General features: G+C 49.9%; 1 protein-coding gene across 6 annotated transcripts in view; it reads right to left on the reverse strand.

Annotated features, from left to right (window-relative positions):
• The window catches only part of itgb4 (integrin, beta 4), a 359,993-nt gene extending 341,831 nt beyond the window's left edge, over nucleotides 1–18,162 (reverse strand). For 5 of the 6 annotated variants that reach the window (XM_072482936.1, XM_072482935.1, XM_072482933.1 and 2 more), the window contains exon 1: nucleotides 18,031–18,162. In XM_072482936.1, the coding sequence (XP_072339037.1) occupies nucleotides 18,031–18,147 (117 nt within the window). In that variant the 5' untranslated portion in view covers nucleotides 18,148–18,162. Of the gene's footprint in view, nucleotides 1–17,810; nucleotides 18,004–18,030 lie in introns of those variants that run through there. The other variant, XM_072482932.1, reaches the window with a different exon arrangement.
• Nucleotides 18,163–18,575: the final 413 nt, after the last annotated feature.

Below are 18,575 nucleotides of genomic sequence, written 5' to 3' on the forward strand. Positions count from 1 at the left end.
CAGTAGTGGACTCGCCAACACTAAGGGCATTCAAATGGTCATTGGATAGACATATGGACGATAAGGGAATAGTGTAGATGGGCTTTAGAGTGGTTTCACAGGTCGGCGCAACATCGAGGGCCAAAGGGCCTGTACTGCGCTGTAATGTTCTATGGTCAATGTTCTATGACCTCCCCCATCCCCTCCACTGGGTCCGAGATATACAGGAGACCACCCGCGTAGAGCGAGACCCGATGATCCAACCCCCCCCCCGGACCAGCCCCTGCTAGTTCTTTGAAGCTTTCAACGCTATGGCCAGCGGCTCAATGGCTAGAGCAAATAATAACGGGGAAAGGGGACACCCTTGCCTCGTCCCCCGGTGCAATTTAAAATACTCCGACCTAAGCCAGTTCATGTGCACGCTTGCCACAGGCGCCTGGTACAGCAATCGCACCCACCGGATAAAGTCCTCACCAAACCTATCCAGCGCCTCCCACAGGTACTCCCACTCCACCCGATCGAAAGCTTTCTCTGCACCCATCGCTGCCACAACCTCTGCTTCCTCCCCTTCCGTGGGCATCATAACAATATTTAAAAGCCTCCGCACGTTAGCATTAAGTTGTCTGCCCTTTTATTTCACATTTCCAACTTCCGCTTTATTTTGATTTTATTTTTACTGTTTGATCCTCTGTTCAGAGTCACTTCCATTTTAATGATGAAATAAGAAGTGTTCGGTACAGGAAAGATTCTTTTGACCCAACAGAATTTATTTTCAAAGGTTAGCACCCCCCACCCCCACCCACCCCCCCCCCCCCCCCCGCCCCAGCCCAACCTTCTCACTCCATGCCTCAAATCCTTTTCTCACTATTAAGACCCAGGAATACGAGTGGTCAGGTTATAGAATATTAGCATGGCCAGTCATAACCTGCACATCATTGGGCTGTGGGGGGGAAACGGAGTACCCGGAGGAAACCCACACAGACACAGGGAGAAAGTGCAAACTCCACACAGTCACCCGAGGCCAGAATTGAACAGGTGCTGTGAGGTCAACGTTGATTTAATCAAGATCACAAAAATTCTGCCAACGGCAGCAAACTATTTACGCAGTGCAGTTCTGTTTGGACAACCCACACGCCGGTCCCTATCTGGGCCGGCCTTTATACTGGGTTCTTATGAGCCCCAGCTGGGCAGGCCTCTGCTGCAAACTACCCAGTCTTCAGAACAGTGACCACGACACCACACAACCCTGCCATGGCAATCTCTGCAAGACGTGCCAGATCATCGACATGGATACCGCTATTACACGTGAGAACACCACCCACCAGGTACGCGGTACATACTCATGCGACTCGGCCAACGTTGTCTACCTCATACGCTGCAGGAAAGGATGTCCCGAAGCGTGGTACATTGGCGAGACCATGCAGACGCTGCGACAACGAATGAACGGACATCGCGCAACAATCACCAGGCAGGAATGTTCCCTTCCAGTCGGGGAACACTTCAGCAGTCAAGGGCATTCAGCCTCTGATCTCCGGGTAAGCGTTCTCCAAGGCGGCCTTCAGGACCCGCGACAACGCAGAATCGCCGAGCAGAAACTTATAGCCAGGTTCCGCACACATGAGTGCGGCCTCAACCGGGACCTGGGATTCATGTCGCATTACATTCATCCCCCACCATCTGGCCTGCAAAATCCTACCAACTGTCCTGGCTTGGTACAATTCACACCTCTTTAACCTGGGGTTACCCCATCTCTGGATCTGTAAAGATTTAATCACCTGCTAATGCTCGCATTCCTAGCATTGTTTGGCATCTTTGAATTTGTCTATATATGTGTTTCTGGAACAGACCTCTTCATTCACCTGAGGAAGGAGCAGCGCTCCGAAAGCTAGTGACATCGAAACAAACCTGTTGGACTTTAACCTGGTGTTGTAAGACTTAGTACTGTGCTCACCCCAGTCCAACGCCGGCATCTCCACATCAAAGAAAAGTACAGCACAGGAAAAGGCCCTTCGGCCCTCCAAGAATGTGCCGAACATGCTGCCCTTCTAACTTAAAACCTTGTACACTTCCGGGTCCAAATCCCACTATTCCCATCCTATTCATGCATTTGTCAAGACGCCCTTAAATGTCACTATCGTACTTTTGTGAGCGCCACGAAGAATCCAGTATGACTTTTAAGGATACAAAGAAATAACATTTATTTACAATAACATATAATATACACAACAGCAGCAGCAGCAGCAACTTCCCTTGCTGCTCACTCCTTCCTGCTGGTTCCAAACTGGCCAGCTTTATTTATACAGGGAGTCTGCTAATGATTTCTCCGCCCCCCTCATTAGGGAAGCTCATACTCCCACAGGATTGTGGGATTGTCATTAGTCCCCAGCCAATGGTAAGCAGGCAGGTTATAACACGTACCTCCTTCCACCACCTCCTCCAGCAGCGGGTTCCAGGCACCCACTACCCTCTGTGCAAAAAGTTTCTCTCGCACATCTCCTCTAAACTTTGCTCCTCGCACATTAAAGCTATGTCCCCTAGTAATTGACTCTTCCACCTTGGGAAAAATCTTCAGACTATGGAACTTGCAGTATTTAAAGAGTTATTTTGACCTTCTACAGAGCACCAGGAGCCTGCATGATCAGGGCACATGACATTTATCTCCCTAACCAATCAGATTGAAGAATCGTCAATGAGGATCACAGAGTCTGAACAAGGGAATATAAACTCCAATAGTCAATTCAATGGCATATCATGAACAGAGAATAAACAGAGGGAGAGGAAATTGGAATTAAGAAAGAGGTAAAACAGACATAAAAATAAATGTTTTATCTTATTTTAAAACCCCAATAATTATGATTCGAAGGATTGAGACTACTTGGGCAGCACGGTAGCATTGTGGATAGCACAATTGCTTCACAGCTCCAGGGTCCCAGTTTCGATTCCGGCTTGGGTCACTGTCTGTGCGGAGACTGCACATCCTCCCCGTGTGTGCGTGGGTTTCCTCCGGGTGCTCCGGTTTCCTCCCACAGTCCAAAGATGTGCAGGTTAGGTGGACTGGCCATGATAAATTGCCCTTAGTGTCCAAAATTGCCCTTAGTGTTGGGTGGGGTTACTGGGTTATGAGGATAGGGTGTAGGTGTCGACCTTGGGTAGGGTGCTCTTTCCAAGAGCCGGTGCAGACTCGATGGGCTGAATGGCCTCCTTCTGCACTGTAAATTCTATGATAATCTATGATAATCTACACATCTGTAAAGGTGAATTATCAGTGCCAGAGAGGTTGTTTGACAGTAATTAAGGCTCCCAGCATTAAAAATGTACTTCTACTGAAAGGACAAGCCTGGGTGTTTGCTAGGTATCTAGTAAGGTTCTGATGGGGCTTGACATGATAGATGGTGAGTGAATGTTTCCCTTATGGGAGGATCTAGAACCAGGGGACACAGTTTCAGAATATGTTACCTCCCATTTAAGATGAACAAGTGGAAGAATTTTTTCTCTTAATGTTTGGAGTTTTTTCTCCTAGCAAGCAATGGATGCTAGCTCATTCAAGGCTTAGAGAGACTGATTCTTTAGTGACAAGGGAGATAAGCGTTATGAGGGGCAGGCAAAAAAGTGGAGTTAAAGCCATAATCAGATCAATGTCAATTAAGCAGCAAAGGAAACTCAAGGAGTCGAATATCCTTGTTAAGAAACCAGGTGAGACTCCAAACAATTTGCAATTTCTAAAACTGTGAGGAAAAGATACTTCACCCCAAGAGCCCAGTAGGTAGCATATATTTTAAAACAAACTTTAATTTAGAAACATTATGAAAGAAATAACTTTACAATCAACAGTTAAACAGTTCTTAAATAAAGGAGAAACTTCAACTTATGCCCTACACCTTCGCTATAAATATTTCAACCAAATCCTATGGCAAAACTTCCATCACTGCAGACAGACCTGGCTCCTCCCAATTAATTACATCACTAAGACATTGCATGACCTGCTTAGCTGGGGATAAACACCATCCCTCAAATTATCTACAGCCCACAAAACCTCCAAAGGCATAAACAATATTCCATTAGCCTTCTATAAGTAAACATGCAAATGGTTAGAATCAATAATCACCTCACTTTTATGGCACTTTAATTACTGCTTTCGTCGTCACACTGCCTGCATGCATTTTAACCCACGGTTTTTAATATAATTACTACATAAAAATATAATTAACAACTTCCTACATTCATCACACCTCCCCCTTTAAAAAACATACCTGCAATATGAAAAGATGGCTTCATTTTCCAAACCCTTTTCAATTTTAAATATTATTCATTACTAGCTACTATTTCTCTATAGATACACATGTCATATTGATGCATGCATATTTAAACATCAGTAAAGTCCATTTTAATTTTTCTTTCTCAACATTTAATGTTCCAGTCTTCTCAGATCTCCAAGTCGTGATAAAGCATTGGCAATAACATTTTCTCTTCCGGCTACATGTTTAATTTTCAGGTTAAATGGTTGTAACAATAAAGTCCACCCAAACAGTCTTGTGTTTCGATCTTTAAATTTCTCCAGAAACTTCAATGGATTATGATCTGTAGAAACAATTGTCTCCGATGAAATTTAGCAACATAAATGTCAAAATGTTGCAACACCAATACCACACTCAAAATCTCCTTCTCGATGGTTGAATGGTCTTTTTGATGAATATTTAGTTTTGTGGAAAAATCACCAACAAGTCTTTCTTTACCTTCTTCTTGCAACAGTATAGCACCAACACCCACATCACTCGCAAAAAAGATCTGCTTAAATTGCTTGCCATAATTCACTGTCAGCAAAACAGGTGCGGTGGTTATCACAGCTTTCAGATTGTCAAATGCCTCCGTAAATTCTGACGTCCACTGAAATTTCTGGTTCTTTTTAAAAGTTCAGTCAGTGGAGCAACCACACTGCTAAAATTTGGCACAAATTTTCTGTAGAAAGTAGTCATGTCCCGAAATCTCAGAACTTCTCTTCTTGTTTTGGTGTTGGGAACTCCCCAATAGCTTTTGTTTCCACGTTCCATGGCGCCATCTGGCCACATCCAACAGTATGGCCGAAGAATGTAACTTGGGCTTTTATAAACTCACTTTTAGTCAAGTTTTCCACCAAGCCAGCCTCCTGTAGTCGATTGAATAATTCCTTCAAATGCTCCAAATGCTACTTCCATGTTGAAATGAACACCACCAGATCATCTATGTACACTGTACAATTATTTAGTCCAGAAATTACCTTGTTGGTTAGTCTTTGGAATGTTGCTACTACATTCTTCATTCCAAACAGCATAACTTTAAACTGATACAGACCATTTGGCGTTTCAAAAGCCAAAACTTTCTTGCCCTTTTCTGATAACGGTACTTACCAGCATCCATTAAGTAAGTCAATTGTTTTAATAAAATTTGATTGTTACACCTTTCCAATACAGTCTTCCAACGAGGAATAAGGGGCGAAATTCTCCGGAAACGGCGCGATGTCCGCCGACTGCCGCCCAAAATGGCGCAAATCAGTCGGGCATCGTGCCGCCCCAAAGGTGCGGAATGCTCCGCATCTTTGGGGGCCGAGCCCCAACCTTAAGGGGCTAGGTCGGCGCCAGACGAATTTCCGCCCCGCCAGCTGGCGGAAAAGGCCTTTGGTGCCCCGCCAGCTGGCGCGGAAATGACATCTCCGGGCGGCGCATGCGCGGGAGCGTTAGCGGCCGCTGACGGCATACCCGCGCATGCGCATTGGAGGGAGTATCTTCTGCCTCCGCCATGGTGGAGACCGTGGTGAAGGCGGAAGGGAAAGAGTGCCCCCATGGCACAGGCCCGCCCGCGGATCGGTGGGCCCCAATCGCAGGCCAGGCCACCGTGGGGGCACCCCCCGGGGCCAGATTGCCCCGCGCCCCCCCCAGGACCCCGGAGCCCGCCCGCGCCGCCTTGTCCTGCCGGTAAGGTAGGTGGTTTAATCTACGCCGGTGGGACAGGCATTTTAGCGGCGGGACTTCGGTCCATCCGGGCCGGAGAATCGCGCGGGGGGGCCCGCCAACCGGCGCAGCGCGATTCCCGCTCCCGCCGAATATCCGGTGCCGGAGACTTCGGCAACCGGCGGGGGCGGGATTCACGTCAGCCCCCGGCGATTCTCCGACCCGGCGGGGGGTCGGAGAATCTCGCCCCTGATATCAATCTGACTTTGTAATTGCATTAACTTATCGATAGTCCATACACAAGCATAGAAAATCACATAATTATAGAATCCTTACAATGCATAAGGTGGCCATTCATCCGATCGAGTCAGCGCCGACCCTCTGAAAGAGCACGATACCCAGGTCCACTCCCCGTCCTCCCAACCCTAGACACTAAGGGGAAATTTAGCATGGCCAATCCACTGACCTGCACATCGTTGAGCTGTGGAAGGAAACAGGAGCACCCGGAAGAAACCTACGCAGGAATGGGGAGAACGTGTAAACTCCACACGGACAGTCACACAAGGCCGGTATCGAACCCGGGTCCCTGGCGGTGAGGCAGCAGTGCTAACCACTGTGATACCGTGCCACCCATGCACCTAATTGTTGTGTATTATCTGGTTTTGGTACCATCTCAATAGGTGAGCTCCAATCTCTGAAAATCACTTCAATGATTATTATTCTTAAGCAGGCTTTCAATCTCCTTTTGTACCTGTGCCAACTTTAGTGGGTTCAGGCTATATGGATCTTGCTTAATTGGAACGGACCTTCCTATAGCTACATCATGTACAATCACCTTTGTGCTTCCATTTTGTTCCCACATACAGCGCTGTGTGACTGTAATAACTCTTTCAGGTCACTCTAATTTTCCTCCAGAAGATATCTCAGTAATTTATCCAAATTTCTTATTACTTCCTCATTGTTCAATATAATCTGAGGAATGTCAAATTCAGAATCATCTGGATTTATCTCTTCTCTTTGAGTTATAACTCCTAACATATCTTCCTTATTAACATGACATGCTGAGTTTTCCTTCTAATAATAAACTTTATTAGTGTCACAAGTAGGCTTACATTAACACTGCAATGAAGTTACTGTAAAAATCCCCTAGTTGCCACATTCCAGTGCCTGTTCGGGTACACTGAGGGAGAATTCAAAATGTCCAATTCACCTAACAAGCTGGGTACCTGGCACTGTGAAGCAACAATGCTAACCACTGTGCTACCGTGCTGCCTAATCTGGCATTCTTATCAAATAATTCACCTCATTCAACTTCCTTTCAATTTGATAAGGCCACATAAATCTTGCTTTTAATCATTCACTTACCGCTGATAATAAAACTTTTCTCCCCACGAACAAAACTAAAAGTTTTGGATTTCTCATCCGACTCTTTTTTTCATCACATTCTGTGACAATATTAAATGCTTTCCAGCCAACTCACCAGTCCTAATTAATCTTTCCCTACAGTTTGACACTTAATCCAACAAAGTAGTCTCAGAACACTGACACAACAATTTCTCCTTCATTAATTTAAGTGGTCCTCTAACTTCATGACCAAAAATCATGAATTTTGTTGATTCATTAGGTGCATCTCTAATTGCAAATAATACAAATGGGTTTCCTTTATCCCAATACTCTGGATAATCCTGACTACAGGACGTCAACTTGGTCTTTAAAGTTTGATGCCAACTTTCTAACGCTCTTTGTGATTCTGGATGATGTGAAGTTGATTTCAATTGGTTTACTCCTAAGGTCTCCATAACTTCCCTGAACAGATTTGACATAAAATTGGATTTGATTGGATTTCCTTTGGTAGTCTGTATCTGGTAAAACATTGACTACTCTCTACAATCCTCTTAGCTGTAATATTTTGTAATGAAATTGCCTCGGGAAATCTAGTGGACATATCCATTATAGAATCTTAGAATTTATAGTGCAGAAAGAGGCCATTCGACCCATCGAGTCTGTACAGTCACTTGGAAAGAGCACACACCTCACCCCATCCCCGTTACCCGGTAACCCCATCTAACATTTTTGGACACTAAGGGCAATTTATCATGGCCAATCCACCTAACCTGCACATCTTTGGACTGTGGGAGGAAACTGGAGCACCCGGAGGAAACCCACGCAGACACGGGGAGAATGTACAGACTCCACACAGACAGTGACCCAGCGGGGAATCAAACCTAGGACCCTGGAGCTGTGAAGCATCAGTGCTAACCACTGTGCTACCTTGCTGCCCTGATAAGGGAGGTCTTCACTTCTTGGAAATATAATCTCTTCAAGAGAGAATATTTACCCCATTTCATTTCTTAAAAAGAGAGAGCGAGAAGAAGTAGTTTTAGTCAATCAGAGATAATTTTCACCAGTCAAAGAGTGAAAGTCTTCACTCCTTCAGGGATGAATTGGCTACTAATAGCCAGAAGTGAAAGGAAAAGGCGTTAACTCACTGCACCACACAATCGAACGAATGTCTGGAATGCAAAGATAGAGGAGCCTATAGATTACAAAATGAAGGAGGAAACCATGGAGAACAGAGCTTGCCAACAATATATTGAATACAGAGTAAGCAGGAAATCTACAGGTGCAGAGTTTGTATAGAAGGCCAATGATCAGGGTGGTGTAAAAGTTTCCCAAATACATACTGCAGAAGTAGCCAAAAATACAGAGCCCGATGAGAGAGAAGATGAGAGCTTCATGATAAACTAGCAGGGCTGAGCCAACAGACCAATGCCCCATATTCAAGCCCAAGCTGTGGGGAGCTTTTGAATCTGAGCCAGAATAGTAACAGGGACCATTGTAAGACTCTTCGCTCTGAGTCAGAATGTTCTGGGGTCGAGCCCCACTCCTTTCCAGAAACAACTGGTCACCTGGGTGACGGCTGATAGATCACATGGAACTGAATCTCAATCTTGTGGCTGTGGGATCTTCCTGTGCACCAACTGGTTTCTGCTCTTTGCGACAGATCAACACATATCAGCAACCACAATTTAAAATTGAACTGGCTTTGAAATAACAATCACCACTGAATTTTACAGCACAGAAGCAGGTCATTCTCCCCATCATGCCTGCACTGAAAGGTGTTCAATACATGGAAATTCTACCCATCATTGTTATAAGGAGAATATCTGTTCCCGCTCCACCACATCCCTGCTCAGGGTCAGTGTGCAAGGTGAGAATCGGACTGGATTCATGGGGATGTACAGCTCGAGTCCACGGCGAGGGAGAGAAAAATGTGGGTGTGTGACACACTTGAGGGAGGGTGAGACCCCACCCTGCAGACAATATTTCCGGTCAAATTGCAAACTTCCTGTCAGTTTCAGAGAGCCTTTCGCCTTTTGCCAAGAATTCTGAACCTGGAACATCTTCACAAAGATGCTATCTCAGGCACCCCCCTCCCCCCGCAAGCACCCCCTCCCCCTCCCCAGCAACACCATTCACACAGCAAACCCCCTCACACAGCAACCCTATCACACCCACCTCTGCAACCCCTTCACATCCCCAAACCCCCTCACCCTAACCCCCCCAACAACACCCCACACACAGCAACCCCCCTCACACCCCCAAACCACCTCACACAGCCCTCACCAAGAACACCCCACACAGAGCAACCCCCTCACCCCCCCAAACCACCTCACACAGCCCTCATCAAGAACACATCACACACAGCAACCCCCCTCACACCCCCAAACCACCTCACACAGCCCTCATCAAGAACACCCCACACACAGCAACCCCCCTCACACCCCCAAACCACCTCACACAGCCCTCATCAAGAACACCCCACACACAGCAACCCCCCTCACACCTCCAAACCACCTCACACAGCCCTCACCAAGAACACCCCACACACAGCAACCCCCCTCACATCCCCAAACCACCTCACACAGCCCTCATCAAGAACACATCACACACAGCAACCCCCCTCACACCCCCAAACCACCTCGCACAGCCCTCATCAAGAACACCCCACACACAGCAACCCCCCTCACACCCCCAAACCACCTCACACAGCCCTCATCAAGAACACCCCACACACAGCAACCCCCTCACACCCCCAAACCACCTCACACAGCCCTCACCTACAACACCTCATGCACAGCAACCCACTCACACAGCAAGTTCCTCCAACAACCCAACCCCACCTCCCCACCCTGCAACCTTCTTACACCCCCCCCCCCCCTTTGACCCATTCTCCCTCCCACTGACTGGGACAGACGGATTCACCATCACATCGCTCGGTGGGCGCCGGCTAGGTGGGATGGGTGGGGGTTCAGTTTGCTGTATAATTGAGGAATGGTTCACATTTTCCACATTACCTGGGGTGGGCTGCACAGTTTTTTCTAAACTAATCTCAATAAGAGTTATATCAAAAAATACGTCCAGATAAACTCTTGATCCTGTTACATGTCTTTAAAACCCGGAAGTCTTCCCCCAGATCAACTTGGGTTGAATTATTGACACCCATCTCTGTCTCTGGGCAGTTAGCCAGAGCCCGGGTTAGTGGTCATGAAAACGGGGAGAAATGAAGGAACAATTGCTTCACACCCAACTTCACACACATACATACCCCACTCCCCCCCCCCACACACACATACACCTCCCCCACACACACACACACATACCCACCTCCACACACGCACACACACACACATCCATACCCCCTCCCCCCCACACACACACATATACCCTCCTCCCCAACAGACATACACACCCATACCCCCACCCCCACCCCCCCCACACACACACCCATACCCCCTCCCCCACACATAAACCCATACCCCCTCCCCCCACACACACGCGCACATACCCCCCGCGCCCCACAGACATACACACACATATCCCCCTCCCCACCCACGCACACACATACATACCCCACTCCCCCCCACACACACATAACCCCGTCCCCCCTCACATACATACACCCTCCCTTCACGTGCATACACATATACCCCCCTCCCCAACAAACACACACATACTCCCTCCCCCCACACACACATGCCCCCCTCCCCCCACACACACATACCCCCTTCCCCCCCACACATACCCCCACCCCCCACACAAACATACACACACCTCCCTCCGCACACACACACATACCCCCTTCCCCAACAAAGAAACGCACACACATACCCCCTCCACCCATACACACACACACATCCTCCCCTCCCCCACACACAAATACCCCCTCCCGCCCCACACACACACAAACCCCTCAACCCACACACACACATAACCCCCTTCCCCCTACACCCGTACCCCCCTCCACTCCACATACACACAAAGCCCCATCCCTCCACACACACACACACCTACGCCCACACACACACACACACACCCTTCCCCCCCCACACACACACACCCCTCCCCCATACATACACCTGTCCCCCTCACCCCCACTGACACACGCATACCCCCCTCCCACAACACGCACACACATACCCCCATCTCCCCCCACACACACACATACCCCCCTCCCCCCCCCACACACACTTACCCCCCTCCCCACACACACACATCCACATACCGTCCTCCCCACACACACACACATATCCCCCTCCCCCCGACACACACACACGCTTACCTCCTCCCCACACACACACATCCACATACCCCCCTCCCCACACACAAACACATACCCCTTCTCCCCCCCACACATACACACAAGCTTACCCCCTCCACACACACATAGCCCCTCCCCCCACACACACATACACCCCACATACACACACACCCAAACCCCACAGAGCACTGCACCCCCCCCCCCTCCCTCCCACGCCCCCACACATACACACTGTCCACTGGATCCGAGTGAATTCCCCCAGGATCTGAGTGAATTTCCCCTTGGGATCAGAGTGAAATTTCCCCAGGATCAGAGTGATATTCTCCCGGGATCTGAGTAAAAGTCCCCATAAAATCTTAATGAAATTCCCCCGGGATCTGAGTGAAATTCTCCCGGGATCAGAGTGAAATTCCCCCGGGATCAGAGTGAAATTCCCCCGGGATCAGAGTGAAATTCTCCCGGGATCAGAGTGAAATTCCCCCGGGATCAGAGTGAAATTCCCCTGGGATCAGAGTGAAATTCCCCCACGATCAGAGAGAAAGTCTCCATGGGGTCATGGTGAAATTCCCCTGGGCTCAGAGTGAAATTCTCCCGGGATCTGAGTGAAATTCCCCCGGAATCTGAGCGAAATTTGCCTCATGATCTGAGTGAAATTCCCCACGGACTCTGAGTGCAATTCCCCCGGGATCTGAGTGAAATTTCCCGGGGATCTGAGTGAAATTCCCCCGGGATCAGAGTGAAATTCTCCCAGGATCTGAGTAAAATTCCCCCGGGTCCTGAGTGAATTTCTCCCAGGATCTGAGTGAAATTCCCCTCGGGATCTGAGTGAAATTCCCCATGGACACTGAGTGAAATTCCCCTCAGGTTTGAGTGAAATTCCCCCGGGGTCAAAGTGAAATTCCCCTCAAGATCAGAGTGAAATTCCCCATGGGATCGGAGTGAAATTCCCCCTGGATCAGAATGAAATTCTCCCCGGATCTGAGTGAGATTCTCCCCGGATCTGAGTGAAATTCTCCCAGGATCAGAGTGAAATTCTCCCAGGATCAGAGTGAAATTCTCCATGGGTTCAGGGTGAAATCCTCCCGGGATCAGAGTGAAATTCTCCATGGGATCAGGGTGAAAATCCCCTCAAGATCAGAGTGAAATTCCCCTGGGATCAGAGTGAAATTCCCCTCAAGATCTGAGTGAAATTCCCCATAAGATCAGAGTGAATTCCCCTCAAGATCTGAGTGAAATCCCCTCAAAATCAGAGTGAATTTCCCTCAAGATCTGAGTGAAATTCCCCTCAAGATCAGAGTGAATTCTCCCCGTTTCAGGGTGAAATTCCCCTGGGATCAGAGTGATTTCCCCACAGGATCAGAGTGAAATTCCCCTGGGATCAGGGTGAATTTCCCCCCCCCCTCGCCCCCGCAGGCACAGGGTGAAATTTCCCTGGGATCAGAGTGAATTCCCCACTGGATCAGAGTGAAATTCCCCCGGGATCAGAGTGAATTTCCACTCCCCGCAGGCACAAGGGTGAAATTCCCCCGGGATCAGAGTGAAATTCCCCCGAGATCAGAGTGAATTCCCCACAGGATCAGAGTGAAATTCCCCTAGGATCAGAATGAATTCCCCACAGAATCAGAGTGAAATCCCCCGGGATCAAAGTGAAATTCCCCTCAAAACCTGAGTGAAATTTCCCTCGGGATCTGAGTAAAATTTCCCATGGACTCTGAGTGAAATTCCCCTCAGGTCTGAGTGAAATTCCCTCGGGATCAGAGTGAAATTCCCCTCAAAATCTGAGTAAAATTTCCCTCGGGATCTGAGTGAAATTCCCCAAGGGATCAGAGTGAAATTCCCCTGGGACTTGAGTGAAAGTCACCGGGATCAGAGTGAAATTCCCGTGGGATCAGAATGAAATTCCCCCACGATCGAGAGAAAGTCTCCATGGGATCATGGTGAAATTCCCCTGGGCTCAGAGTGAAATTCTCCCGGGACCTGAGTGAAATTCCCCCGGAATCTGAGCGAAATTCGCCTCATGATCTGAGTGAAATTCCCCACGGACTCTGAGTGCAATTCCCCCGGGATCTGAGTGAAATTTCCCGGGGATCTGAGTGAAATTCCCCTGGGATCTGAGTGAAATTCCCCGGGATTTGAGTGAAATATCCCCGGGATCTGAGTGAAATTCTCTCGGGATCTAAGTGAAATTCCCCTCAAAAGCTTAATCAAATGCCCCCGGAATCAGAGTGAAATTCCCCCGGGATCAGAGTGAAATTCTCTCAGGATCTGAGTAAAATTCCCCCGGGTCCTGAGTGAATTTCTCCCAGGATCTGAGTGAAATTCCCCTCGGGATCTGAGTGAAATTCCCCATGGACTCTGAGTGAAATTCCCCTCAGGTTTGAGTGAAATTCCCCCGGGGTCAAAATGAAATTTCCCTCAAGATCAGAGTGAAATTCCCCACGGGACCGGAGTGAAATTCCCCCTGGATCAGAATGAAATTCTCCCCGGATCTGAGTGAAATTCTCCCAGGGTCAGAGTGAAATTCTCCATGGGTTCAGGGTGAAATTCTCCCGGGATCAGAGTGAAATTCTCCATGGGATCAAGGTGAAAATCCCCTCAAGATCAGAGTGAAATTCCCCTGGGATCTGAGTGAAATTCCCCTCAAGATCTGAGTGAAATTCCCCATAAGATCAGAGTGAATTCCCCTCAAGATCTGAGTGAAATTCCCCTCAAAATCAGAGTGAATTCCCCTCAAGATCTGAGTGAAATTCCCTTCAAGATCTGAGTGAAATTCCCCTCAAGATCAGAGTGAATTCCCCCCGTTTCAGGGTGAAATTCCCCTGGGATCAGAGTGAATTCCCCACAGGATCAGAGTGAAATTCCCCTGGGATCAGGGTGAATTCCCCCCCCCCCCCCCCCTCGCGCCACAGGCACAGGGTGAAATTTCCCTGGGATCAGAGTGAATTCCCCACTGGATCAGAGTGAAATTCCCCCGGGATCAGAGTGAATTTCCCCTCCCCGCAGGCACAAGGGTGAAATTCCCCCGGGATCAGAGTGAAATTCCCCCGAGATCAGAGTGAATTCCCCACAGGATCAGAGTGAAATTCCCCCGGGATCAGAATGAATTCCCCACAGAATCAGAGTGAAATACCCCCAGGATCAGAGTGAAATCCCCCAGGATCTGAGTGAATTCCCCACAGGATCAGAGTGAAATTCCCCCGGGATCTGAGTGAAATTCCCCCGGGATCAGAGTGAATTCACCCGCCCCCCCCAAGCTCAGGGTGAATTTCCCCAGGATCAGAGTGAATCCCCCCCCCCCCCCGCACTCAGTGTGAATTTCCCCCGGGGTCAGAGTGAATTCCCCCCCCCCCCACCCCGCTCAGTGTGAATTTCCCCCGGGATCAGAGTAAATCCCCCCCCCTCCCAGGCTCAAGGTGAAATTCCCCCGGGATCGGAGTGAATTCCCCCCCCACCCCCCCTCAGTGTGAATTTCCCCTGGGATCAGAGTGAATTCTCCCCCCCCCCCCTCCCGCCACCGCTCAGTGTGAATTTCCCCCGGGATCAGAGTGAATTCTCCCCCCCCCCTCCCCCGCTCAGTGTGAATTTCCCCCGGGATCAGAGTGAATTTCACCCCCCCCCACCCCTACCCCCGCTCAGTGTGAATTTCCCCCGGGATCAGAGTGAATTCCCACCCACCCCCGCTCAATGTGAATTTCCCCCGAGATCAGAGTGAATTCCACCCCCCCCCCAGCTCAGTGTGAATTTCACCCGGGATCAGGGTGAATTCCCCCTGGATCAGAGTGAAATTCCCCCGGGATCAGAGTGAATCCCCCCCCCACCCCCGCCCGCAGGCACAAGGTGAAATTCCCCCGGGATCAGAATGAAATTCTCTCAGGATCTGAGTAAAATTCCCCCAGGTCCTGAGTGAATTTCTCCCAGGATCTGAGTGAAATTCCCCTCAGGATCTGAGTGAAATTCCCCATGGACTCTGAGTGAAATTCCCCTCAGGTTTGAGTGAAATTCCCCCGGGGTCAAAATGAAATTTCCCTCAAGATCAGAGTGAAATTCCCCACGGGACCGGAGTGAAATTCCCCCTGGATCAGAATGAAATTCTCCCCGGATCTGAGTGAAATTCTCCCAGGGTCAGAGTGAAATTCTCCATGGGTTCAGGGTGAAATTCTCCCGGGATCAGAGTGAAATTCTCCATGGGATCAGGGTGAAAATCCCCTCAAGATCAGAGTGAAATTCCCCTGGGATCTGAGTGAAATTCCCCTCAAGATCTGAGTGAAATTCCCCATAAGATCAGAGTGAATTCCCCTCAAGATCTGAGTGAAATTCCCCTCAAAATCAGAGTGAATTCCCCTCAAGATCTGAGTGAAATTCCCTTCAAGATCTGAGTGAAATTCCCCTCAAGATCAGAATGAATTCCCCCGTTTCAGGGTGAAATTCCCCTGGGATCAGAGTGTATTCCCCACAGGATCAGAGTGAAATTCCCCTGGGATCAGGGTGAATTCCCCCCCCCCCCCCCTCGCGCCACAGGCACAGGGTGAAATTTCCCTGGGATCAGAGTGAATTCCCCACTGGATCAGAGTGAAATTCCCCCGGGATCAGAGTGAATTTCCCCTCCCCGCAGGCACAAGGGTGAAATTCCCCCGGGATCAGAGTGAAATTCCCCCGAGATCAGAGTGAATTCCCCACAGGATCAGAGTGAAATTCCCCCGGGATCAGAATGAATTCCCCACAGAATCAGAGTGAAATACCCCCAGGATCAGAGTGAAATCCCCCAGGATCTGAGTGAATTCCCCACAGGATCAGAGTGAAATTCCCCCGGGATCTGAGTGAATTCCACCCGCCCCCCCAAGCTCAGGGTGAATTTCCCCAGGATCAGAGTGAATCCCCCCCCCCACTCAGTGTGAATTTCCCCCGGGGTCAGAGTGAATTCCACCCCCCTCCCCCACCCCACTCAGTGTGAATTTCCCCCGGGATCAGAGTAAATCCCCCCCCCCTCCCAGGCTCAAGGTGAAATTCCCCCGGGATCAGAGTGAATTCCCCCCCCACCCCCCCCCTCAGTGTGAATTTCCCCTGGGATCAGAGTGAATTCTCCCCCCCCCCCCCCCCCCGCCACCGCTCAGTGTGAATTTCCCCCGGGATCAGAGTGAATTCTCCCCCCCTCAGTGTGAATTTCCCCCGGGATCAGAGTGAATTTCACCCCCCCCCCCCGCTCAATGTGAATTTCCCCCGAGATCAGAGTGAATTCCACCCCCCCCCCCAGCTCAGTGTAAATTTCACCCGGGATCAGAGTGAATTCCCCCTGGATCAGAGTGAAATTCCCCCGGGATCAGAGTGAATCCCCCCCCCCCCCCACCCCCGCCCGCAGGCACAAGGTGAAATTCCCCCGGGATCAGAGTGAAATTCCCCCGGGATCAGAGTGAAAACCCTCCCCCCCCAGGCTCAGGGTGAATTTCCCCCGGGATCAGAGTGAACCCCCCCCCCCCCCCCCCAGGCACAGGGTGAAATTCCCCCGGGATCCGAGTGAAATTCCCCTAGGATCAGAGTGAATCCCCCCCCCCCCCCCCCCCCCGCAGGCTCATGGTGACATTTCCCCGCGATCTGAGTGAAATTCCCCCGGGATCTGGGTGAAATTCCCCCGGGATTTGACTGATTTCCCCCCGCCCCCCGGCTCAGGGTGAAATTCTCCCGGGATCAGATGAAATCCCCCGGGATCTGAGTGAATTTCCCCGGGATCTGAGTGAAATTCCCCCCGCCGCCCGGCTCAGGGTGAAATTCTCCCGGGATCAGATGAATTCCCCCGGGATCTGAGTGAAATTCCCCTAGGATCAGAGTGAATTCCCCCCCCCCCCCCCTCCCCCCAGGCTCGTGGTGAAATTCCCCCGGGATCAGAGTGAAATTCCCCCGGGATCTGGTTGAAATTCCCCCGGGTTCTGAGTGAATACCTCCCCGGGCTCAGGGTGAAATTCCCCCGGGATCAGATGAATTCCCCCGGGATCCGACTGATTTCCCCCCCCCCCCCCCCGGCTCAGGGTGAAATTCTCCCGGGATCAGATGAATTCCCCCGGGTTCTGAGTGAATTCCCCCAGTATCAGAGTGAATTCCCCCACCCCGGTTCAGGGTGAAATTCTCCCCGGAAAGGATGCCTTCGCCCGGTCTCTCTGGTCAGTTTCCCTCCCATGCCTCGGTGAATTTGTCACTTTCTGCCGCTCCGAACCGCGGTCGCTCCAGTCCCGGAGCTTACCCCCCAAATCCCCCATCCCAAACCCGCCCGAGCAACTCAGCCTCAGCTGCCCAAACCCTTGAACTTCGCCTACCTCCTGTTCCCGGTGGGCTGGAGCAGATTGTCCTGGTGAAATATAGCCCGGGGTTATTCTGCTTCCCACTCACTCTCACTGTCTCGCCTGCTGCACTCGAGTCTCAATGCAGCCTCTCCCGGAGTTCGCAGAAGTTTGTTCTGTCTCTGTGCAGGTATGTACCTGGTGGTGATGAGGGCACAGCGTCACCCTCTGACTAACTCCAGCATTCCTCACTTACCTGCCGGGGCAAGATCAGAACACCCCGCCTCCCCCACCCGGGGCCACTGACAGAATCAAGCCCAAAATCTGGGCAGCTTCTGTACAAAGTGCAGCCGGTGCACAGTCCCAACAACATATCAATCCCAACCTCGGAATTAAAACTCGGGATTTATCGCATCGCTATTTGTGAGACCTTGCTCTGCACACATTGGGAGTTTGCCTTGAAAGCAGCCGCCCTTCAAAGGTCATTTTGTGAAATGCTGCGGGGGGGGGGGGGGGGCGGTATTCCAAGGAGATGTAATCCATGAACAATCCTTTTTATCAATATTAGTACAGTAGGTATCACAGTTGCACAACATCTAATGCAGCAGTGCAGCCATGCCCCTCCCGAATTCCTAATTGATGCAGCCACACATGTCCACTCACCCCAATAGATGCAGCATTAATATAACACAAAGGTAGATAATGCAGTGTGCCCACTCATACAATATCAGAGGAATTAATACTCTATGACATTCTAGCCAATAAATCATATATAAAATGGCCTGTCATTCATTTTCTGAG

Source organism: Scyliorhinus torazame, chromosome 18 (genome assembly GCF_047496885.1).
Source record: "Scyliorhinus torazame isolate Kashiwa2021f chromosome 18, sScyTor2.1, whole genome shotgun sequence".
NCBI lineage: Eukaryota > Metazoa > Chordata > Chondrichthyes > Carcharhiniformes > Scyliorhinidae > Scyliorhinus > Scyliorhinus torazame.